The following is a 26,368-nucleotide window of genomic DNA, read 5'->3' as shown; positions in this document are numbered from 1 at the left end:
ACGGATACTTGCAGAATGTCAGGCTGCAAGTATATGGTTAAAAGCTTTGGGAAAATTCAAACACGAAGTTTCTATTATCAGGATACGAAGGTCGGTTACCAATTACCTTCCCATGATATATTTGTAATATTATCATAATGTTCAGACGAGTCAATTTAGCACATAAGTAGGTTTGTTGTCAAATTACAGGTGTGGCCCTCAATTATGATCAGATCTTATCAGGCCAGACCCAATGGTGCTGATTATAGACCCATTAGGATCTTGTTTGGAACTGGTTCTGCACATTTGTCTATTGGGTCGGGTCCGGGTTTAGCCAGACCAGACCTGGCCCATTGACAGCTCTAACTTATTCGGGTTGAGTGGCAGACTCACGGTAGGTAAGCCTTAAGTTGAAATTGAAAAGCTCGTGTGAACTTGTTAAGATTTATCAGATTCAGGCTGCTAGCCAAGCCTATTCCCTAAGCCACTTGGTAAATTAATCACGGCAATTTTCTCTGATGCCGAAGGGTATGATACCGGAAGAATTTTGACCAATCAGAAATATTTAGGGAAAAAGTGGCACCCTCATAACAAGAAGTTAAGTACGGTTAAATCATCTTTCTACGGCATAGGCCCACCGATTGCATAAGCCCCGGCAATTGCATTAAGGTCCAGGAACCCCTCAGTAGCTTGTTCGGATCTGCCACAACTAACACCAGAAGATGCATTAGTTGCAGCAAATGGGCACAGAAAAGACCATCTCGAGTGGATGGTTTTCAGATCCATGTAATGTGCATACAAGAGACCACCTGAAACTGAAAGTACTGATCCAAGCATGCAAGAGACCAAATAATTTTTCAATGCACGAAAATAGGACCATCTTTCGAACCAGAAGTAACAGAAAGCAACACAACTAGTAATGTAAATAACTAGTGTCTCCATTATACATCTGTAAAAAGGCTTATAGTGACAATTAATATATCCCATCAGAAATTGTTCTTTTTATAGAAGAAATCTGTAGTATAAGATGCCTCACTCTCACTTGATCTCTCCCTCTTTTTTTTTTTTTGTTTCTTTCATCGTCCCAAAGTGTACTTTTTTTCACTCACCCCAAAGCCGTGAACAATCAAATTTAAGAAATGCTCACACAATTAAAATGCTGCCCACCCTGCTGCTGTGCTGCTCTTTGTTGGGCCAGATGATGTTGTGGATGGTAGGCTTTTCTGTGAACCCAAGAAATCAAATATATAAAAAGCATAAGACAAGCTCCTTAAACATTATCCCAACATGGTATTAAAGAGGATATAAGAACATTTTCCTCTGAAAAATACATCCAAGGCAAAAAAATGCACAGGAAAAGAAGCACCAATTTTATTGATCAAATTAAAGTGCACTACCTGTCTCTCAATCTTCAAAGTACAATACTTTTGTCATTTTCTTACTTCAAAATAATGGCCACACATCATCTATTCAACTGACAATTAAACATCACTGTCTGAAACAAATTACAACCAATGACCAGAAAGAATATCCTACAAACCAAAGAATCAAAATCATCCATCCTCAGTGTAATCATGACTGATGCATTAAGGGGCATACTAGGCCACATGTAAAACTGGAAAGACTGAAGCACATTGATGTCTCTCAAAAGTGAATCCATTAGCAAATGACAAGTAATGTGTACTTTGAAATGAAGAGTTCTAGCACTTCCTCCAATATTAATTAATCTCAATACTAGAAATCACTGACAACGCTGAAATGGATTTCAAAAATGACCAAAAAACAAGTTCAGCAACCATGCCCTTAGTGCAAACCAGGCGAAACCTAATGTGATCCTATAGCCATTTATGTCTTTAAGTGCTGCCTGTGTGTGGGGTGGACCTTAAGACTGTTGTACTATGCGTTTTACAGCTTATTAGAATTACCTTTACTTTTTTCAAAAAAAAAAAAAACTCTAATCAAGAAGTCCACAAAAAATATTGATAAAAAAAAAAGAAGTCCACAATTCTCCAAAATCACAATCTAGATCTGAGACTTTCATCGTTTGGTGAAACAAAATTGTGACTGCTTGCTGCCAGCAATATTAAGACTCTGTAACATGTCGAATTATATATGTATTAATCTCCAAGTTCTCAAGCACAAGACATGAACTTTGTTATGAATGTAGATAAAATTAAAAATAGCAGAAAAGTTAAAAAAAAAAGTGTAATCTTTGAAGCTTTCATACATTAGTTTTAGCATCCAAGATGAGGACAAAAAGCTTAATTCCTAATTTGAATGTATTGGTAACATATTATGCTAGATCAGCAAGTGGCAAGAGAAACACAATTAAAACCCCCCAAAAAAGCCACATACTTTCTTACCACCACAGCAAGACTTTGGATGTATTTTTGTTCATAAATTCCATTCTCCCCTCTATTGGTAGATTGTGACACTTTTTGATGAATAACAAACTTTATTAATATAATGAAAGAATGGTTATTTACAAACTGCTAAAGCATCCCATAAACACCTAGACTGGCAACAGCCACCCAGACCCAAAGAAACAAAATTTTACATTATTCTAAATCAAGGGGGACCCAAAATAATTGTTCCCTGCTTATTCCTTGCTTTGCTAAAGTATCAGCCAGGTCATTGTCTTATCTACACACCCAAGAAAAATTGATATTTATCTGCTTTGCCAGTCTATTTCCCTTGGGCTATGTTTGGGTTGGTAGAAAATAAGATAGAAATAAAAAGTTACGAGAAAGTTCTCACTGAACTTCACAAAAATTCCTTAAAAACTTTCCCTCAACTTTCTATTTCTCTCTTATTTTCTGTCAGACCAAACACAGCCTTGAGACTTATCAGTATTGCCAGTGATGCGACACTTCAGTTATCAAACCAAGGAAATCATGTGATGATGCATGTAAATGTTCAGTACACATAAGATGCACAACCCAAACAAGAACAAAGATGGATAAGTAGAGGCATACCTCAACTTGAGAAAGATTTGACAAAGGATCAGTAGTGTGCCTTGCACTTTCCTTGGAACCCTGGAGACCAATACCCTGACCTCCAGAGGTCATCCGAGCTGTAGCAGGGTCATTCGGCGGGGGTGGAAGAGGGGATCTGATTTTTCCATACCCACTAGGAGGTGGAGCAAGGCCCAAAGTTTTAGCCTTCCCAGCACCTGAAGCAGCACCAGACAAACCAGCAGCTGAAAGCATGCCAGTTCCACTAGTTGGTTTGTTCTTCACATTTATTCGGATGGTCTCACCTTCCTAGGATCCAAACACAATATCAGTTCTTCAAAAAGAAGCATGTTAAGTCTAAAAAAATAAATGAACCATATTGAACAAAATCTTCCTTAATTGATAAGTAGCAAACACAAAAAATAAGTGGAAATTGAACTGTAGCTAACATTGAAATCTTAATTGTACAAGGAAAACATACCCCTTTTGACAATCCAAGTAGCACATAAAGGTTACATGTAAATAATTAACATCAACAGACATTTTACGCTTCAAAAGACAAAGAGCAATTTATGCCAGCACTAAGTAGTGGCAACAGACCACACCAACTAGTGGGATCAGCAGCATAACTTCATGATCATTCAGCCCTCCTCTTGTCCTTCAAGACTCTCCACTTGCAACAACTTATTCCTCACTTAGGCACCCATTTATCTTCATTTAAGATTGACAGACCATCTCGATCAAGCTTCCCTGGTCTTATCATAGTTGATGCAACTTCTAAGCAATGGAATCAGTTATGGAGTTTGCAGACCTTAGGATTCATCTAAAAAGGTTTAAGCTTGAAGCCACAGGCCATGTCTCCCTTAAAGGGTGAGAGACATCTCTTCCCTCATCCAACTTATGACCACATGCAAGTATTCAACCTCTAAGTTGCTACGGCCCATAGTTTTCAAAGCACCAAGGCAGAAGATCGGTGCCCAGGAAGCACCTAGATGCCTAGGCACCCACATAGGCTTTGAGTTTTGCAAGGGGAAAACCCTGAATCCTAAGTTGATTTCTTATTTTGCAATAGTAACCAACAATCATTTGTGCTGACAACTAGCAATAACACATCAAATAACTATAAATTTCATGTCAAAACATAGAAAATTATCATAGTCATTGAGAAGATAGGCATTAAATATATTAATTTCAATATAAAATTCACATAATTATTCAATTTATCGTGTTTATGTTGAGCATGTTGTAAAGTGCTAATGTTATCGCCTATGTGTGAACCTGATAGCAGAGCTATACCTTTTCTGAAATACTTGAGGCTATGCTTTTTTTTTGTGAGAGAGAGAGAGAGAAAGAGAAGGTAAAGTATATTATGTTTTTTGATAATAAAATAAATTTTGCTAAAATAAGAAGGAAGAAATACAAGGAAGGTGACCGGAAGTCACCTGAGAGAGAAAAAGAAGACAAAAGATCTCCGAACCCACCAACTTATCATCAAAGCCCAACCCAACAAAACAAGAGATAGATACCAGGTACCATAACTCCCCAACCAACAAACAATGACACCAAAACAATAGCAACCCCACAATCCAACCTGACAACTACAAGACTCAAGGAAAACCAAACCACCCAAAATAGAAACAAAGACAAAGCTAGAACAGGTATCTCCCATCCAGCGTCATGCATCCCTCTAATTCTTCCTTTGGATTTTCCTGTACTTCATCACCTTCTTCTTTGGACCAATCCCAAATAATCCTCCTTTTAATCTAGCAAAGACATTTGACACCAAAACAGGTTGATGCCTTTTTTGACTTTCCAATCTTCTGATTGTGAGATTATCCCTCCTTATCTCCAACATATCCTTGGTCTCCCTGTTAATCCTTTCTAATTCCAACACTGAATTCTTCTCAAAAAGCTAATCTGCTTCCAGAGCTTCACCATCATCATTGTTTAATCTTGAAATATTTTCTTCAGGGACAATATCATTCTCCCTCCGAGGCATTGGGTATCTCTCTTCCAATTCTTCAAATTTCTTCCCAGCATAATCCTCTCCACCTAAGGTAAGTAATCCCAGAGCTTTGCTAACTTTAACTTCTACATGGGAAATACAAAAAAGCTCCCCAAAACATCACTATAGGTGACCCAGGCTTTTTTTTTTTTTTTGATCAATAACACTTTCATTAAATCATCAGTAGAAAATTTACAGGAGGAAGACAAACATACTTATCTTCCAAGAGCCACAAAGAGCCTCATAAAAGGTAAAAAAGAAGAAAAGAGAAAAGAAGACACTAAAGTTACAGCTTAGCCCAAAATAGTGAATCCCTTTCTGCCCCTTGTTTAGCTAAACCGTCAGCTAGGGAATTAGCTGATCTTTCAATCCAACATGTCTTAACTTCCATCTCCCGCACCAGCCTCATGAATTTCCTCCTCTCATTGTTGTACTTCCATAAACCATTTTGATCTTTAGTCAGCCACCCTATCACCACCTCTGAATCCCCTTCAATTATGAGTTTCTTGATGTTCAACTCCTTAACTTTCCGGACTCCTTCCATAACTGCAAAGATCTCAGCTCTAAGGGAGTCACCCACTCCAATTGGGCCTAAGAACATGGCAGAGATTACCCCATTTTCGTCCCTAAAAACACCTCCAATCCCCGATTGCCCCGGATTTCCCCTACTGCATCCATCAAAGTTTAATTTCAAGAATCCACTAGGTGGGGGAGTCCACATTCATTAATGACTTGGTCTGTGTGCAATTTGCAATTCACTAGGTGGGGGAGTCCACTTCCTCAACATGTCATCCACAGTGTAATCTGTGCATAGTTCCAAATATTTCAGCCACTGTACCGCCCTAATATGTATGATAGCCCTCAGATTTGCTGCTCCTCTTTGGGTTTCTGAGAATATCCTGGAGTTTCTTTCTTCCCACAATGTCCAACATATTGCAGCCCTTAGTCCACTCCACATTATCCTTCCCCTTTTTATCCGCCACCTGAAAAAGGTAGGGGAGAAAAGGCCCTGCAAGTCTGATGGGGGATTCCAACTGCATCCAAATAAGGAGGAAGCCCAATCCCAAATTGACCTCGCAAAGTGGCAAGACACCAATAGGTGAAAACCAGTCTCCCCATCCGCTTTACATAGAACACACCACTGAGGTGACAAGCAACTATTGGGTATCTTCTTTTGGAGTAGATTACCAGTGAGGATTCTTTCCAGATAGGCATCCCAACAAAAACTACCAACCCTAGGAGGTATTGCTCTGCACCAAACCTCACCAACAGGGAAAGGGGGGAAGGTAGGACTGGTGAACTGACTTAAGACTTTGAAGAACGAAGCACAAGAGAAGATGCCATTGGGGGTAGGTGTCCAAATTCTAGAATCCGCCCTAGTGGGGTCTAAGACAACGTTATCAAGAAGTGCAATAAGGCTCGAAATACTGTCGAGGTTTGAGTCCCTCAAATCCCTTCTTAAACCCAAGTTCCACCCAATCCCAAGAGTGGAAGAGGACAGGGTGATGAAAGACGACATCGACTCATTTTTCAAATCAGAAAGAGCATACAAAGAAGGAAATTGATCCTTTAAAGGGGGCGCTCCCCACCCAGATTTGTTTCCAAAATTTTATGGAGTTACCGGAATTCAAGTCATACCTGATATTAGGGGAGAAAATTGGTAACAGGTCATGAATGGCTTTCCAAGGAGAATTGCTTGTGGTCCTAGCTCTGATTCCAACGTCCCATCCATTGTTCTCCAGCCCATGTATACTTGCCACTATTCTAGCCCATAGCTTCTCCTTCTCCATAGGGAATCTCCACATCCACTTCCCCAACAGAGTCATATTCCTTCTCCTGATACTCCCAAGCCCCACGCCACCACAAGACTTACTCCCACATAATATCTCCCAGCTAACTCTGTGATCCCTCTTCTCCTCTCCTGGCTCCCACAGGAAATCTCTCATAAGCTTCTCTAATCTGTTAGCAACCTTCACTGAGATTTTAAACACCGATAGGAAAAAGATGGGTAAGTTAGCAAGCGTGGCCTTAATTAGTGTAATTCTCCCACCGAGAGAGAGGTAGTTCTTTTTCCAGGATACCAGTCTTTTTTCAAATCTTTCCACCACCGGGTTCCAAAAGCTCTCTCATGGGATTATCACCTAATGGCAACCCTAAGTAGTTCAAAGGCCACCCCGAAACTTCACACCCCAACACTTCAGCACTCTCCCTGAGCTCTTCCTCCTCCAAGTTCACCCCCACTATACAACTTTTCCCAAGGTTAACCTTCAAGTTAGACATTTGCTCAAACAGTTGTATCACCAACTTCAAGTTCCTGATAAAGCTCACATTACCGCCTTCACAAAATAGAATCGTGTCATCAGCAAACTATAAGTGAGTGAGGGGGTTTTCCACCCTCCCAACTCTCCAGCCTCTAATGAGCCCCCTAGAATATGCTCTGTGAATTAGTTTCCCCAAAACCTCCGCAATTAGAATGAACAAGAAAGGAGACAGGGGGTCTCCTTGTCTTATACCCCTACTGGCTGGAAAGAAATCTACCACTGTCCCATTCACTAGCACTGAATAATGACAACTCCTGACACAACCCATGATCCACTTGCACCATCCAGCCCCAAACCCAAATTTAGTCAAAACTCTCCTCAAGAAATCCTAGTCCACCAAGTCATAAGCCTTTTTCCAAGTCCAACTTACAAACCACTCCATTCTTCTTATCCCTCTTAAAGTTCTCCACACTCATTAGCAATTAAAATCTGATCAGTAATTTGTCTTCCACTCACAAAGGCTCCTTGATAGTGTGCAATGATATCGGGCAATACCTTCTTCGCTTGGAATGGTAGAATACTAATGTGAAACAGTCGGTGTCATTGTGTGGATATCGGGCAAGCTAATTGGCCTAAAATCCTTCGGGTGGGATGCATCTTTCTTTTTTGGAATTAAGGCTATAAATGTAGAGTTCACACCCGGATTGACAATTCCTCTCCTGAAAAACTCCTCAAGCACTCGCAAGAGATCATCTTTCAAGATATCCCAACAGTCCTGACAAAAAGCCATTGTGAACTATTTTGGAATGGTAGAATACTGATGTATTTCATTCTATTGCCAATCGGCATATTTATACAGTAAGTTGCTACAATAAATAGAAAGAAGAAAAAAATAGAAAGAAAAGAAAATAGAAAGTAGAAAAATAGAAAGAATAAGAATAGAAAGAGAGAAATAGAAAGAAAAACTTTCTAAATCAATCCTTCCACAATCCTAGGAATATATACAAGTCTATTTTTACACAACTATCAAATATAGATCTGCACTAGTAACCCCACGTTTTCCAACACTCCCCCTCAAGCTGGTGAATAGAGATCCTCCATTCCTAGCTTAGTTATAATTCTTCGAAAGTCTGTACTATTGAGTCCTTTAGTAAGTACATCGGCTAGTTGTCCTTTTGTAGACACATAGGGAGTGCAAATCAACTTGCTGTCCAATTTCTCTTTTATAAAGTGTTGGTCAATTTCGATGTGCTTCGTCCTATCATGTTGAACAGGATTGTGAGCAATATTGATGGTTGACTTGTTATCACAATATAGTTTCATAGGCTCTTCTCGTGGAATCTTCAGGTCTTCTAAAATTATCTTCAACCAGAGTAATTCACACACTCCTTGTGCCATAGCCCTGAATTCTGCCTCTACACTTGACCGAGCCACTACATTTTGCTTCTTACTCCTCCAAGTGACTAAGTTTCCTCCCAAGAAGGTACAGTAACCGGAAGTGAACCGTCTATCTACTGGAGATCCTGCATAATCGGCATCTGTATATGCTTCAAGAGCCAGTCCCCCATTTCTTCTAAATAAAATTCTTTTTCCTGGATTGGCTTTCAAATAGTGCAGAATTCGATGAGCAGCCTGCGGATGAACTTCTTTAGGATTATGCATAAACTGACTTATTACACTTATAGCGTATGCAATATCTGATCGTGTATGTGCAAGATAAATGAGTTTTCCAACCAATCTTTGGAACATCTCCTTGTCTACACTTGAATTCTCGTTGGCTTCTCCAAGTTTATGATTGGGATCTAAAAATGCCTTGTTTAGAATGTACAACTTCAATTCCGAGAAAATACTTTAGTCTCCACAAGTCTTTTATCCCAAATTCTCTGGATTTTTCAATGCTTCCTTCTCCTTTTTATCATTCCCAGTAACGATTATATCGTCCACATAGACTAATAGTGCAGTAACTCCCCCTGAGGCTATGTGTTTGATAAACAATGTGTGGTCACCTTGACTTTGCTTGTAACCTGTACTAAGAATCACCTTTGTAAACCTTTCAAACCATGCTCTCGAAGATTGTTTGAGGCCATATAGTGCTTTCTTCAACCTACAAACTTTGTTCCCCTTAATGCCTTCTCCAAAACCCGATGGAATGTCTATGTATATCTCCTCTTCTAGATCACCATGGAAAAATGCATTATTTACATCAAACTGTTGCAAATCCCAATTATAGTTAGCATCCAAAGACAGCAACACCCTTATTGTATTCATTTTAGCTACTGGGGCAAAAGTTTCCTGATAATCTATCCCAGAAGTCTGTGTATATCCCTTGACTACTAGTTGTGCTTTGTACCTTTCTAACGACCCATTAGATTTGTACTTAATTGTGATCACCCATTTACAACTTGCAGTCTTCTTGTTTCTTGGTATATCCACAACTTCCCATGTTTTGTTCTTTTCTAGTGCCTCCATTTCCACTCTCATGGCTTTTCTCCACTCCTTATTAGAAAGTGCCTCGGCTAGAGTATTAGGAATTGGAATGGTGTTAAGGCTGGCTAGAAAACTTTTATGGGATTTAGAGAATCTTCTCCTAGAGTAAACCTGCATATATCTCACATCATCATGCACATCATTGGTGGGGTTAACAGTGTCTGAATTTGGTTCAATGGTCGGGTTGTTTGACTCTTATTGAGACTCGGGAATGTGGGGCTCAAAGGATTGTGACTGAGAGGGATGTGATTCTTGACGGTTGGATGACTGTGAGGAGGGTAATACATCTAAGGAGAGTAGATCCGAGGCCTTATCTTCCACTAATGAGGGCTCCCCCTGAAGATAAGGTTGAGTGAAAAAGGATTGTCCCTCCTCAAATGTGACATCGATGGAGGTGTAGAATTTTCTGGTGGCTGGATAATAACATTTATAACCTTTCTGAGTTGGGGAATATCCCAAGAAGACACACCTGATTGCACGTGGATCCAATTTTCCCTTATTATGGACATGAACAAAGGCAATGCAGCCAAAAATTCTTGGTGTGAGATTATTTGAGGTTCGAATATTAGGGTAGAATTGAGAAAGGATTTGTATTGGACTTCGGTTGTCAAGAACTTTAGATGGTAGTCTATTTATGGTGTATGTAGCAGTAAGGACAGTTTCCCCCCAATATTGTTTTGGCACCCAGTTTTGAAAGAGAAAGGCTCGGGTGGTTTGCAAAAGATGGCCATTTTTCCTCTCAGCAATCCCATTCTATTAGGGAGTGTTAACACAGGAGGATTCATGCACAATGCCTTCTTTCTGAAAAAATGGGGACAAATTCTGATTAAAATAATCTGTAGCATTATCAGATCGAAACCTTTTAATTCTCACACCAAACTGAGTTTGGACCATGTTATGAAAGTTGGGAAGAATGGTACCCACATCAGATTTAGACTTGAGAAGAAAGATCCATGTGACCCTAGTGCAATCCTCAATAAAGGTGACAAACCATCTAGAACCAGTAATGTTGGGATTTGAGAAGGGCCCCATATATCCGAATGAATCAAATAAAAAGGAGTTGAAGATCTTTTATTGCTGATTGGGAAAGAAATCCTTTTGTGCTTAGCAAGTTCACAAACATCACAATGAAAGGTTTCAACATCAATTCCTTTAAACAAGGAAGGAAGCATTGTTTTTAAACAGGAAATGAAGGATGACCGAAACGGAAGTCATGACGCCAAATTAAATCTTTATTGGAGGTAGATAAGAATGACTCGTGTGTGACATGCATAACAGTGTGAGATGGTTTGCTGGTTGCTTCAAGGTAGTAGAGTCCATCCCTTTCCTTAGCAAGTACAATCTTCTTCCCCGAAACCTAGTCCTGAAATACACAGTAAGAGAGAAAGAACACAACATTGCAGTTCACATCCTGTGTGAGTTTATGTATAGAGATAAGGCTAGTGGATAACTTAGGAACATGAAGCACATTTTTAAGCAATAGGGATGGAGTAATTTGAATATTCCCAATCCCTGCCACTATGGTGAAAGAACCATCAGCAACAAAAATTTTTCTATTACTAGGATAAGGTGTATAGGTGAGAAAATGTAGTGAAGAGGGTGTCATGTGGTCAGTAGCTCCAGAATCAAGAATCCATGGAAAAACACTAGCCAAGGCATGTAATCCTAGAGATAAAGACTCACCTGAGAGAGCAAGAGAGGTAGAACCACTTCCTGGTTTCAAGGATTCCAGGAAGCTCCTTAGCCTTTCAATTTCTTCATCATTAAATGGTCCCTGATTTGAGTGTTCTTGCTGCGGGGTTGTGGAGACATTATGGGCCTGTTGAACTCCTTTTGAAACTCCTCGATTTCCCCATTCCTTGCTGGATGTGGGAGGTTTCCCATGAAGTTTCCAGCACCAATCTTTTGTGTGTCTGGGCTTCTTGCAATAGGTGCACCAAAGGTTATCGTTAGAGTCATGGGTAGTTGTGTCACGAGCCAAGTTGTGATTGTTCTCACCCTTTGAACCACTGTATCTTCCTCCCCTTGCCATATGGCTGAGCCTTCAGGATCTTTAGGCTCAAGCATGATTCCATGGCGACTTTCCTCAGCTCTGGCAAGGGCTATGACTTCATTCAATGGAGGCACTTCTTCTTTGCCAAGAATTTGTATTCGGACCTGATCAAATAAAGCATTCAGTCGGACCAAAAAATCATACACCCTATCTCTTTCAATAAAATTCTTCAAGATCACAGCATCATCAGGGCACTTTGTCTCAAGAACCTGATAATGATCAAGCTCATGCCATAAATTTTGCAACAGATTTGCATACTCTGTAACACTTCTGCTCCCTTGTTTGGCCGCCACTGTCTTCACTTTGTCCTCATAGACACGAGCAGCGTCATGGGCTTTGGAATAGGTTTGTCGGACAGCATCCCAAATAGCCTTTGCAGAGGGAAGAAACATACAATTATCATTGATCTCGGGTGTCATTGAACTCAACAACCATGACATAATCATGGAGTCCTCTTCGTCCCAAGCATCAAAATTTGGCTCGCCCAACTTTGGCCCTGTTCCAAGAAGGTGACTAATTTTTCCTTTTCCCTTCAAATAGGTACGCACTAGTTGTGACCACTTCAAGTAGTTCTGGCCATTCAGTCTATATGTTGTCTGAATATTTTGCAAATCACCAGTGTGAGGATGAGAATTTGTTGCTCCTTCATCGGTTTGGACGGGAGCACTTGTTGCAGTCATGTTGGACATTGTTAATGGAGGAAAAATAATGCCAGCAGGAAAGGAGAATAAAGGAGGGAAGAACTGGCCGGAATAAAGGAGAATAAAGGAACACTTCTGGTTACAGATCAACACTAAAGGCCAGAAGAGAAAAACACGAAAAACTGGCAATGAAGGCCGAAAAAAATCTCAAGGTTGACAAACCTAGAGCTCTAATACCATGTTTTGGAATGGTAGAATACTGGTGTATTTCATTCTATTGCCAATCAACATATTTATACAGTAAGTTGATGCAATAAATAGAAAGAAGAAAAAAATAGAAAGAAAAGAAAATAGAAAGTACAAGAATAGAAAGAAAAACTTTCTAAATCAATCCTTCCACAATCCTAGGAATATATACAATTCTATTTTTACACAACTACATATAGATCTGCACTAGTAACCCCACGTTTTCTAACATGAACCATCCGGCTCTAAAGCTTTTATTCTATCCATAGAAAACACAGCCTCCTTGATCTCTTCTAGAGTAAAGCTTCTTTCCAACCTTCTCCTGTTCTCCACCCCTACATCTGGCCAGTCCAAACCTTCTACCCACACCCTTCTACTCACAGGCCTTCTTAGAATAGATTTGAAGTGCTCCACATAGGCCCTGGTAATCTCCTCTTGTTGTACTAACTTGACTCCATCTACTACCAATTTGGAGATAAAGTTCTTCCTTCTCTTGCCATCTGCAAGAGAATGGAAATACCTAGTGTTTCTATCTCCCTCTTGCAGGCACTTACACCGAGATTTTTGCCTCCAACTAATTTCCTCCTTGTGCAGACAATCCTCTAGCTGTCTTCTCAAATCTCTCCTGAGATCACTGTCTTCATCTCCAAATTCTCCCCTTTCTTCTTTAGAGTCAAGGCTTTCAATCTTATCCATCAGATCTCCCTTTCTTTCTTCTATCTTCCCAAACTCCATCAAGTTCCACTCCTTGATTCTTGCTTTCAAGAATTGTAGTTTCTTATGAAATCTCATCCCCTCCCATTCCACCAGTGGGTTACAATCATGCCACCACTCCCTCACTTTGTTAGTAAACCCTGGATGAAGTAACCACATATTTTCAAATCTAAAGGGGGTAGGACCTCCACACCTTCTTTCCTCCTTACATAATACTATGGGCCAGTGATCTGAGGTCACCCTTGGGAGAGCTCCAGAAGCCAAGGTTCCCCAATGTTCTTCCCAATCCAAAGCGATTAGCTCCTCCAGACCATCCACCATATCCTTCTTCCACATTGTTACAATCCCCTCGGAAGCACCCCACGAGGGAGCAGCCACCCAACTAGTTCTCTTAGACTCTTGTAGCAGCACAATGTCTGGGTCACACTGTCTTATTACCTCTTTTATTGTCGCCCTCTTCCTTGCACTCCCAATTCCCCTCACATTCCAACTAAGAATCTTCATTCCGCTTCTTTTTAAACCCCTTGCCACCTACCACTACTTTCCCCTTTCCTTCTGTCTCCCTTTACCCCGAGCCTCTTGTCTCCTTCTATATCCCTCTTCAATCTCTCTACTTCACTCAATCTCCTCTTCTTTATTCTGATCTTCTCCTTCCTCTTCTGTAAGTTTTCTTTCAGCACATTCAAATCTTTCAACCTGCAACCTAGCATCCCTACAACTTCTACTATCATGTCTTCTCTCACCGGGTCCACCAGCCCTACCCTTCCTACAAAATCCCCTCCATCTCTATCCACCTGCCCTTTCTTCCTCTCCTCTGGTCCCACCTCTATACTTTGTTCTCCAACCACCCTCCCTTTCCTATTACCTCCCTCCAACCCTGCTCTCTCCCCGTAGTCCTCTCCATCTCTACCCTCATTCCTTTCCCTCCTCTCCACTAACCCCTCCCCTCTTCCTACCTCCCCTTCCCTTCTCCAGATCAGCTCTCCTTCCACTTCCTTAAGCACTCTTTCAATAATTTCCCATACTTTTTCACTCCTAAACCTTCCTTCTGGCACCTTCCCTCCTTCCTTCCTTCCTTCCGGTCTCTCCCTCCTCGGAGAGCCCGTCTACTGGTTCGGTATTCATGGGCTACAGGACATGGAACAAGAACGAAATCTGGAACCAAAGACACTGGAGACACATTAGTAGCACAAACCGAAATCACTTGGTTACCTGGGACTGATGGACAAGCTGAAAAAGGACTTTTCCCTACCTCCCTCTCTTGTTCCAGAGGTTGTTAATATTTATCTCCCTGAGTTGGTCGGGAAGTACTTCTGTCCTTTGGTCACCCTGGTGATCTTTCCACTCTACCCCTGGTTCACCCCTTCATGGTGTGTTCCTGCTCTGCTTCCGGTTCACCCGGTTTGCCCCTTCTGATATTCCTTGCACACTCTGTGGTCTTGGGAATGAGTTGAACCGCTTACCATCGTCAACCCTGAAATAAACTTGCAATATTCCACCCATCCATGTCACCTCCAGCGCAACTGCCTTCGTCGTTTGCACTGCCCACACTAGTACCATCAACTGAACAGTCCTCTGAATCTTCCTCACCTTCACTGCACTGCGCCCAGCCTTCATCCTTCTCTTCCTTCTCTTTAGATCTTCCCCTAATGTAACTTGGCTTCGGCTTCTCTGAGGAGCGTCGCAGGGGGTTAAACTCCTTCAGCCTTCGTCGGGAAACCCACTACAGGTCGAGCTTCTTCTCTGTTTTCTGGCGCTGCGCGTGTTCCACCTTGTCTCGCGACTAGGGATGATGATAGACCATTAGCATTGTCTATCTTAGTCGTGTTCCCAATCACGTGAGTTATTAAAGGCTCACGTGCCTTCTTAAAACACTGGATCGGGCCCGCCGACCCAAATGGGCCTTTAATCGCACCCAAAACGTTTCAAATGGGCTTTGGCTTTGGCCCATTCTTAAGCCACCACGACCTCACGTGACTTTTAAAAGGGTCACACGCATCCGACCCCAGGCTCGGTTTGGTTTTATCCGGTCTCGATCTAGTTCTTCCTTGGACCGGCTCCTTTTCCTTGTTCAAACAGGTCAGGTTGGTGCCGGTTACAACCTGTGCAAAATACCTACCACCCTCCAGACTGTTCACTGCTCCCACACGCATAAAACCCACCCCCTGAATGCTACCCTTTTGTTTCTCCAGCCTTTGTTTTTCCATTTTTGTGAAAGTTCTTCTCTTGTTCGAATCAACCAATCCCTTCTTGCCATGCAGTACTTCTTCAACCTTCTCATCTCCCTCCCTACGAGCCTCCTTCCAGAGCACCGATTCAAAGGATGAGGCAAACCACACTGAATAGCAAAGCCCTTCAACTAGCACCTCAATCTTTTGAGGAATCTCCTCAGGTTTTACACCATTCAATAAAATGGAGGCTGAACAAAGGTTTCCCCAAAAGGCACCTCCTAAAGATCCTCCACACATCAAAGTAATGGCTTCAGCAACTTCCTGCTTCCACAAGTTAAAGGGAAGGCCTAAGAGATGCACCAGCACTCCATCTTCAACAAAGAAATCTTTGGAGTTTGATCCCGGACACAATCTTGATACTGTGATGTTTCCAAGATCAGCTTGGATATTTAATGCCTCAACTTCTACTCTATTCTCAAGCAGATCCAGCACAGCCTTATCCTTCTCAAATGGTGTTAAAATAAACGTACTCTTCAGCTTTAAACTTGCTGTTAACAGATCTGCAACTTTCCTCCAGTCTAGTATATGAGCTGAAGCTTTAATTATCAGCTTACTTTCCCAATCTCCTCTCTGTATGTTAATTCCCATTCTGTATTTGCCTGCCCCAGCTGTCACTAATAGAGTCTCTTGCTTATTATTTCTCACCAGACTAGTAGAAGTGTTTATCTTCCTTTTTACTGTTATTCTCTTTTAGCACCCAAGCGTTGCAGCAGTTCACATAAGACCCCATGAACTGCCTTCCAGCCCTGACTCTTCCTTCCTTCTGGTAGGCAGACCATCTGCTTTCTTCCCTTGCCAAAAAGTTCTGTCAAAGAGATAAAATAACCTTTAAGGTTTCTCTTACATTCTACAACAAACCTTCTTCCAGTTTCTGAGAGAAACTCTTTCCAACAATTTTGTTTGCCTTTGTTACTTGCACCTTCTACAAACTCCTTGAACCCTTCTATCACCCTCAGCCCTTCTAACAGCACCATCCCTCTCTTTGCTTCCCTGATCTTCAAGCTCAGCTGACCATTTAATCTCAGCTCCTCAAATAGCAGCTCCTTAGTTTCAATCTTCAAGGCTTTTCTCCAACGGCCTACCTCCACAAACTCTCCCATCTCCAACGGCCTACCTACCGCATTCCTGAGAATAGGTGACCCAGGCTTCCCCTTGACAACTATGCTATAACCCATGGAAAGAACCAGTCTCAGAGTCAGCCCTTAGAGTAAGGAATGCAATTTAGCCCGAACTGCTGTCCCATGCCAGTAGGGCCAAAGTATATTATCAAAAAAGCTCCTCCATGATTTCTGAAACAACTCCAATTCCCGATCTTCCCAAGCTATCTAAGTTTTTCCTTTTTTTCCTTTTTTTGATCAGCAACACTGAAATGATTTCATTAAAAATAGAGAGACCCAAGTTATCTAAGCTGCTCCCATCAAAGTTTAGCTTTATGAACGTTAGAAGAAGGGAGACCAAGAGGAAAGAGAAATAACTCTTGAGAAGGAAGACAGGGCCACCATATTCCATCCTTAATTATGTTATCAATGGAGGAGACAAGAAGTTCTGTAACTCTTCCATAGTTTTGAGCCAATGTGCAATTCTCACATTCCAACGCTTCATATCCACCACTCATTGATGGATGTGTTAAATGTGCCCCCTGCAGCTCTGTGTGTGTAAGTAAAAATGTCCTTTTAAGCATCACTACCTGTGATAAGGTGTTTTGATCTTTTAGAAGGGATGATTTATTTATCATAAATATATACCAATACATAATGCACACCTATATACATGACCATCCACCACACAATTTTGTCTTGCATTTGTCTGGAACACATTGACCAGCTTACTTAGAGAACATTTGGGTTGTGTTTGGATTATTGATGAAATGACAAAGAGGGGCAGCAGAACAATGCCCCATATCTATCTGCTTTGTGCTCAGCTCTAAAAAATGGGCCTCAAGGAATATAGAAAGCAATAGATTTTATGCCACAAGTTCCATTATTCAGTGGATGATAGATTGACTAGGAGGTAGATATTCCTTTCTCCACCAAATTGTGGAATTCATGCTCTTTTCCACTTCTGCCCCACAATCCAGAGTCACGGTCATAGTTTTGGGTATTATTTTCATAAATACCTTACATACAGTTACACCCAAAATTAAGTTCAAAAAAGAATTTTTTTATACTTCAAAGAACACAGTTATTCACTGATGGAACCACCATATGCCCGTACCACCTGCTCTTCCTAGTACATTATGCATCCACCAATCCATGGAATCCATTTGAACAAGATGCTCACTGCAGAAACCACAGATCTAACTTCATGGATATGGTGGTGCAGAAACCATGGTCCAATTACCAGCTATGATTCTGTTAGTACTCCTGCACCTCAGCTGAATGAAGCATCTAGAGAATGCAAAATCCTTTTTCTGTGGAACAACACCAAATTTTCGGCTCTCTCCACTTCTCCCCCTCTTCAAAAATATGTATGTATGTATTAAAAGGAGGGAGAGGATCCCTCAAAAAGAGCTATACAAAAAGGTCTAATGCCACCTTGTCACGGGTGACTCCTTCATCGTGCCATCAAGCACCTACAGTGAGCCATCCGAGTGCCAGCCACGTGCTTTCATGGTGCCAACATGTGTGTCATGGGTGGGCTTTGCTTGTATTTTGTAAGGGGGACCGCCAATGGCGTAATTGTAATTACTTAGTATGCTTTTCCATTATTTTGATGTTTCATATTGTCACTCCCCCAAAAGCTTAACGTACTCTTAGAGGGGAGGTAGGTAGTCGAGTGAGCTCATAAGCGTGTAAAGGTTAAGCACGAGATCCCCTCGACACTGTACTGTGTGCTTGTGCTTACCACTGATTAATGCAATACAAGTAGCCTTTTGCTAATTAGTGTGCCTTCTTGTTGCCTTTCTGTGTGTGTTTGCTTTGTTTCGTAGGCTTACTCGCCCATTTCGAGTGCCGCACGGGGCCCCAAAGATTATCCCCGTGACAGTTGGTATCAGAGCAGGTGCTCCTACAAATACTCTGGACCGTCTTCGTCCCTACATCAACCCAATGAAGAGCAATTGGGGCGTTTCCGATGACACACCATATGGACGGATTCAAGGCCACGACACTGACGAAGCGCCACTTGACGACCCTACCAAGACACAAGCCCCAAAGGGGCGTACAACCAAAGCTAGCAAGCGCGACAAATCAGTCGACCAACTAGCTACCGTGGACATGCGCCTCCTACGTTGCGAGGTGACAGTGGGAGAAACCCGAGATCGGGTTGATGAACTCCACCTCAACCTAGAGACGGTTGAGAATGCAGTGGTGGAACTAGAAGGACGTTTCAATGGCACCTTCAGAGACATGCACACCACCATACAGAATTCGGGAGTTGGGCCTTCCCAAAGCAGCCTACAGGGCGTGCTAGACAGATTCCAAGCGCAATTGGATGAGATGAGAGATGAGATGACTCTCCTAATAAGGGCAGTGGCCAACACACCAAGCACTCCCTCCACCCTAGCTTCCATGAACATCAAGATCCGAGAGCCAACACCTTACTCGGGTGCTCGGGATGCTAGGGAGCTTGACAACTTCTTGTGGCAATTGGAGCAATATTTCTCTGCCACTGGCATCATTGACAACCAAACTCAGGTACGTACAGCTGCTATGTATTTGACTGATATCGCGATGTTATGGTGGCGTAGGTGTTGCCAAGACATTGAACGTGGAATCCGTACCATCGACACTTGGGTTGGATTCAAGTGTGAGATCAAGCGGCAGTTCTACCCAGAAAATGTGGAGTACTTGGCGCGCCGAAGAATGAAGAATCTCAGACATCAAGAATCACTACACGACTATGTCAAGGATCTTCTGTTCAATTTTATGGACGGTCTCAGACCATGGGCTGAACTTGAACTCTAGCGACGTGGGGTTGAGGACCTTGCCACCGCCATGGCCATAGCTGAACAGCTTGTTGATCTGAGAACACCTAAGGAAGATGTGCAAAGACCATCCAGCCCAGGTACCAGGAGTTTGAGTGAGGGTGATCCACAATCAACCCCTACAAAGGAGAAGCCAGTGCCCGTGAACAAGCCCTACAATTACCAGCAAGGGAAGAAACCACAAGGAGGCCCAAGCTACCAGGGCCACCAATCCTCTAGGAGACCTCCTCCTGCGCCGTGTTACCTTTGCAACGGGAAGCATTGGACGAGTGACTGTCCAACTCGAAAGAAAATAACTGCCCTCATCGCCAAACTCAGTGATAGTGAAGAGAGCGATGAGGAGAAACCCACAGCGGCGCCCAGAGTAGGTGCCCTCCAACTCATCAATGCCATGGTCAAGAAAGAGGCCACATCAAAGCGGCCCACCAAAGCCCACAAGGGACTGAGTTATGTAGACATCACCCTCGGCGGGAGGCCGATCCAAGCCTTGGTGGACACTGGGGCCACCCATAACTTCATTTCGCTTGCGGAGGCAAAGCGACTCGGCTTGACCACCACCAAACAAACTGGGTGGGTCAAGGCTGTCAACTCCGGGGCCAAGGCAGTAGAGGGCACGGCCCGTGGAGTAGAACTCCGAGTGGGACCATGGAAAGGACCCATCAATCTATCTGTGGTTCCCTTGGATGATTTTCAGGTAGTTCTTGGAGTGGAGTTCCTCAAGCAGGCGGAAGCAGCACTTATGCCACACATCAACAGTTTGCTTATTCTGGATGAACACTTCCCTTGCATGGTTCCTGTCTCGTCAGCCTTGCAGATACTTGGGAAGCAGCTTTCAGCTTTGCAGTTGTACCAAGAAACTATCAACCATGAAGACAGCTCGGCGTCAACAAGGAAGAACCCCTGTCATGTACCTCACATCGACACAGGAACCGGTTGGGAAGTCGTCACCAAGAAGAAGCCACCCCCAAGACAGGTCCATTTTCAGCGCCAACACCAATGTCAGCGCCCAAGTCAACACCAACAGCAACATCAGCTTCAATGCCAACCACATCAGCAGCAGTCGACTTCACAGCAGAAGCCGCAAGTGCCCGCAACTGGTGGGCCCAACAGAAGAAGACCCAAGGCCGTGTCAAACCTTGCCCACATCTACTACGACAATCACCGGGGAGAGCGAGTGCCACTCAAGCCATCTAGGGACCACATTCACATCATCCCTAAGGCTAGTTCCCGTAGTAGCCCTGTGAGATACCCTTGGGGAAAAATGTATGGGAATCCACACCTTAATAATCCAAAACACCATTTTGATCCTTACCTGGCCCAAACCTACCCCTTAGCCAAACAGGATCAGCCACTAACATACCTTGAGGCTGTCAGGAAAGGACTTAGCCATAGGAAACCCCAACAGAATGAGCCAACCCGACCATGCCACCAAAATATACACATCGGCCTTGGACGACAGCAGGTTTGGGGAGCAGCAGAAGAACCCTCCTTCCGCAACAGTGACTATAAGCGACCAGCCGAAGCCGATCTCCGAGGACGTAGATCGAATTGAGTGGGGGAGAATGTCACGGGTGACTCCTTCATCGCGCCATCAAGCACCTACAGTGAGCCATCCGAGTGCCAGCCACGTGCTTTCATGGTGCCAACATGTGTGTCATGGGTGGGCTTTGCTTGTATTTTGTAAGGGGGACCGCCAATGGCGTAATTGTAATTACTTAGTATGCTTTTCCATTATTTTGATGTTTCATATTGTCACTCCCCCAAAAACTTAACGTACTCTTAGAGGGGAGGTAGGTAGTCGAGTGAGCTCATAAGCGTGTAAAGGTTAAGCACGAGATCCCCTCGACACTGTACTGTGTGCTTGTGCTTACCACTGATTAATGCAATACAAGTAGCCTTTTGCTAATTAGTGTGCCTTCTTGTTGCCTTTCTGTGTGTGTTTGCTTTGTTTCGTAGGCTTACTCGCCCATTTCGAGTGCCGCACGGGGCCCCAAAGATTATCCCCGTGACAACCTGGCGAGCATAACTACAAATCAAGAGCTAACTGTGTTATCAGAGCTTAAGTCCAGTGGCCAACAGATCTTGAATAAGCAAGGATAATCTTTTTATAACAGATAACCTAAGATAAGCTCTCCTGAATTTTTGAATGCACCACAAACTTGGTGCCTTCCTGGATTCCAAAATGAGCAGCCATCAAATTTTAATTTGATCACATGTCTAAGATGCAGAACCCACTACTGTTGTACTTCAATTATGATATACTAGTATATATATTTCCATACTTCCAAAACATAAGCGAAGATAATCCATACACCAATTAGCATTTCCATTCTTCCAGAAAATATACTTTTTTTTTTGCTGATGAAAGTATACACTTCAATTATGATGTAAAGTTTAGTTGATATACTAATATAATGAGCCTCCAACAGCATGCGGTTTAACAACTAAGGCTCAATTCCTAAGTTTGATGCCTGCTTAAAGATCAAATGAATGTCAAATTAATTAAAAGTATAAAAATTAATTTTAAACACACTGATAGTCTGATCCAATCACTTTGAAACAAAAAACATGGCTAAGCAATGACGGGACACTGACTCCTAATGGTTGGATCCACTGATATTAAGCAAATTTACAAAGATCCTTGAGGGTCAAAATGTAAAGGAGATAAAAGGAAAACCAGTCATAGACTTGAAAAGCTTCCAGGAAGTCTCAGAAAGGAGCTGCTTCTGATCCATATCACCAGGTCAGTTCACAAATTCCGGTGCAAATTCCAAATGTGGCCTCAATCTAAATCAGGAACTGCCAGAAAAAAACAGAGGAAATAAACATATCTGAAAGGAGAGAGGATTGGTTTTTGGAGTGAGGAAATCCCCAACCAGAACATGGAAGAATCAAGCAGATTCACAGTTTAGAATTGCTGGCCTTCATTTTAATACATATCTCAAGATTAAACTAAACCATTTTGCAACAAGGTTCATGGATCACCTATTGAAGGTGGGCCTTGGTGCATTGGTTGAGTTGCTCCTTGTGACCAGGATGACCAGGGTTCAAATCTTGAAAACAACCCCTCTGTGTATCTGCAGGGGTAAGGCAGAGTACAATGTCCCTCCCCAGACGCCAGACCCCACATTGGCGGGAGCCTCATGTACTGGGTTGCCATTTTGTTCATGGATCAGCTATTTCATCCAATTCTCCAGCATAGGCCTTAGGCCTGTCAGTGATGCCTGAAACTCCACGGCCCAATCCAACATTCAATATGATTATCCCAGATTCAGATGATGTGTTTGCATAATTGGATCAGATTCAGATTTTGCAAATTGCATCCAATTAATAATCGGAATGAATTCGGATTTGACTCCATCCAATCCGATTAAAAGCTGGATCCAATTATGTTACAATATTTATTGATTTTAATATATAAAATTTATATAATTATATTTCAAATTATAAAAAATAAAATTTTTTATATTATATTATATATGATTTATATATAATGCATTCAGTATGTTATATTTACATTAATTTATTATATATAAAAGTTTAAAAGTAATTAACTTTTAATTTTTTGTATTTGAAAAAGCAGAGTCAGATTAAATCTGAATCTGATCCAAGTCCATTAGGATTCAAATTCGAATCCAAGGTCTTCAAATCTGACTGGATTCGGATGTAAGTTTTCAATAATTGGATCTGATTCATATTTTGCTGAATCCGATCTGTTTACAGCCCTAATAGGCCTTGTATTATAATGAGAGAAATTTCAAGGACAAAATTTTATGGACTTTTTTTTTGCCAAGTTGAGGGCTTTTATATATTCTGTAAAAGGAACGCGGTTCAGAGATGAGAGAATTAGTAATGTACAAATTGCATTTTTAATATTGAGTTTTGCAACTGTTTATTTACTTCATTTCACATTAATATTTTCCTTTTTCTGATAAAAGAAATGAACCAACCTCCCAAATCTTAGAATAATTAAATATGTTATTGTTCCTTTGTGCCCCACATCATCTTACTTGGAGATTTAAAAAATGGATAAACCAAATTGTCCATGGAGCACTAGAAAAACATTTGAGTTGCTTTAATGGGAAGATTGGGCCATAACTGGGTCTCAAACACATATCAACAGAATTCAACCAACTATAAGGTATAAAACTCATTACCAGATGGTGATGGCAGAAATAGTTACTTTTATATCAACCATGGAAGGAAATAATATTGAAATCCATGATGACACAATACAAATCTGATCAAGGCATTGGTTAGATACCACACTACAGCCTCTGCACATCAAACTGATCATAACAATTTTAACAGCAAAATTTTTACAAGCTAGTTGGGACAAATCGATCTAAGATATACCTGGAATGAATTAACAATCAAAGAAAAAAATTAATTGCTTGGATGGCTGCACAAGAGAAACTTACTGCTCAGAATTTTTTTTCCTGATGAAAATATAGATAGCTGAATTCCTCTAAGCCATTCATGTGCAACTGCCCTGAAGAGCTCATCCATTCTTTAATTTCAGAGCTTCAGTTTATCTAAGTTCATTCAATAGCACATTGAACTCTGGCTCCTAGAGCTAGGATGGTTTTTTTATTTATTTTTATCAATAGGATGGTTTTTTTATCATTGGGTATAACTGAATTTTTCAGTAATCCTTTGTGAGGTTCCATTATGAATAGGAATATGTTTTGGGGATATCAAAGTTCCAAACAAAGTGGAAGCATCTTGATATGGAGATGTTGATTGCTAACTGAATATCAATCTCCTAGAACATAGGCACCTTTTTTGGGTGGTTATCTTTTTTCTTTTGTACTGTTGTTTTAAGCATCAATTAGACCCTCTACACCTATGGATCAAGTTGTATTACAGAGGCCTCTGCATTATTAGTAATCAAAAGACCATTTGATCACAAATCTTTAAAGGATACTACAAGCTACCCAATAGGAATTGTACTTCATGGTGCTCCCTGCAGCTCGTCTATCTCAGGGATTACCAATAGCATGTTCCTCTGGGGCCTAATAGATCCGTCCATACTGCAATTCAGCAAGCAACGCCTGGGTGATGTCTTTGGCAGTCTGACTTATAGGAGCTCAAGCAGAAAGATAATGCGGCACATGGCAACTTTATACCACTAGGCTTTCTACCAAGGGTAATGACGAATTTTGTGAATAAACGGTTCCCTTACTATGATGACTTAGTTCACATTCTAGCAAGCTACTCTAAATATCCTTCTGCTACTTCACCCTTAGACAAATCGGCCAAATCAAATTCAAAAAAAAAATATATATATAGATAACTGACATGGCCCTTCACTAAAAAAACTACACATTAAAGAGAAAAGATTAAGACATATACAAGAGCCACCTTCCACTGACATACTTAATGGAGTTTAGCCTTAAGAAAAAATGAAACACCAATCTCTTGAGCCCCTCTACTGATACTTAGTAATTGGTTGTTTGTTCTAATTATAGAATCTAAGTTTTACATGTAAAACAGAATATTCAGCTGAAAATGGATGATCAGCTGTTTATCATACCTTCAACCTGTGATTCACAGCAGGATGAATATCGATCTGACAGTCTTCGCTGGCCTCTCCTGACTCCTTCTCATTCTCCCTCTTTACATACTTCTCGTGATCCGATAGTGCAACATTGAAATCAAATGCTTCATTCCTCTCTGCAAATCCCAACCCAATGAAGGCATGCTTGCCCCTCCCATCCTCTATCTTCAGCACGAAGTAGCGTGACGAGTCGAGAACAGTTTCAACGGAATTCTCCCTCTGCCCGGGGAGGACAAAGCAAGCGGCGAAGAGCTCACCGGAGTTGGAATCCTCCAGCCGGATCTCACAACGTTCTTTACACGAAACAACACGAAGACGCCCCGACCAGATCTTATCAGATTGGAGCCACTCTCCACATTTGTAACCACCACTCGTGCTCCGAGGGGGGATTTTGTAGACGGACACTTCGCGAACAACTAAAAGGGTGTGCTCGAACGATTCCTCTTCCCCGAACGACATGGTTCCCGAGTAATTTAAGTGCAATGTGCAGCGAATTTGAACAGATATTCACGAAATAACGTCTCTTTCAAAAAAACATTTAGAGAACTGGGTATTGACGGAAATGAAGAAACAAGAAGATGGTTTAGATCAGACGGAGCAGCAGAGCAATTACTGATGATTCAGGGATACACAAAAGCCACCCTTGTGGAATTAGAAGAAAACTGGAAGAGATAAAAAGATAGATTTTTAGGGTTTTCAAGGGGAAATTGGGAAAGGGAGATCAGGTGGTTGAAGACTGAAGGGATTGGAAAATGTAAACTGCGGATTCTAATTGAATTTTACAGTGGCTTTCACATTATCTTGATGTAGAGTTAGAATGTTTCGGTGGAAACCTATTATTATTTATTGTTTTCATTGAGTTGCAGAGACGTAGGAATGAAGCGTGTTTTTGGAAGGTCAAATCTTTGGTTTTCGCTTTTGGCATTTGGGAGAGAGACAGGGAAGCGGCAGAAGCTTGTTTACCATATTACCCTTCATCTCTACTGTAATTTTCATTTTCAAGTCCAGGTTTCCCTTTGTTTTTTCAGCTGCGAGTTGCGACTAGGGATGATGCCAGCGGACCGGATTTTGAACGGATTGTCTCGACCCGATAAATTCCTATCCGGATAGATAAAAGGAAAATGCCCCGACCCATATATGGTACGCCGTACGCCTATGCTCAGCTAAGACTGCAATAAATATTTTAATACTGTCATATCAATAGATTAGATCGTCGTCGGCTTTAACACAGCTCACCTCAAACGGAAACTCGACCCAGGAGCCGGTTATGGATGACCCGACTGTAACCTCGTATCATCGAGCCAGTGGGGGT

General features: G+C 41.7%; 1 protein-coding gene across 1 annotated transcript; it reads right to left on the bottom strand.

The window, feature by feature from the left end:
• Nucleotides 1-832: 832 nt before the first annotated feature.
• LOC148865019 (uncharacterized protein At1g03900-like) lies at nucleotides 833-26,098 on the bottom strand. Its single transcript, XM_088977511.1, has 3 exons — nucleotides 25,033-26,098; nucleotides 2,955-3,242; nucleotides 833-1,202 (listed from the first exon to the last, which is right to left on the bottom strand). Exons 1-3 carry the CDS (start codon nucleotides 25,513-25,515, stop codon nucleotides 1,131-1,133), a joined length of 843 nt encoding a protein of 280 aa, XP_088833637.1. The 5' UTR covers nucleotides 25,516-26,098; the 3' UTR covers nucleotides 833-1,130.
• Nucleotides 26,099-26,368: the final 270 nt, after the last annotated feature.

The sequence above is a fragment of the Nelumbo lutea genome, chromosome 3, assembly GCF_056320005.1.
Source record: "Nelumbo lutea isolate HS-2025 chromosome 3, American lotus-T2T, whole genome shotgun sequence".
Classification (NCBI taxonomy): Eukaryota; Viridiplantae; Streptophyta; class Magnoliopsida; order Proteales; family Nelumbonaceae; genus Nelumbo; species Nelumbo lutea.
This window is presented reverse-complemented; position numbering and strand designations above follow the sequence as displayed.

Coding starts and splice junctions, on each gene's coding strand:
- LOC148865019 (XM_088977511.1), bottom strand. CDS start 25,515: ATGTCGTTCGGGGAAGAGGAATCGTTCGAGCACACCCTTTTAGTTGTT. Junction 3,243..25,032: donor CTGTGAATCACAGGTTGAAG/GTATGATAAACA, acceptor TTTGGATCCTAG/GAAGGTGAGACCATCCGAAT. Junction 1,203..2,954: donor CAAATCTTTCTCAAGTTGAG/GTATGCCTCTAC, acceptor TTGGGTTCACAG/AAAAGCCTACCATCCACAAC.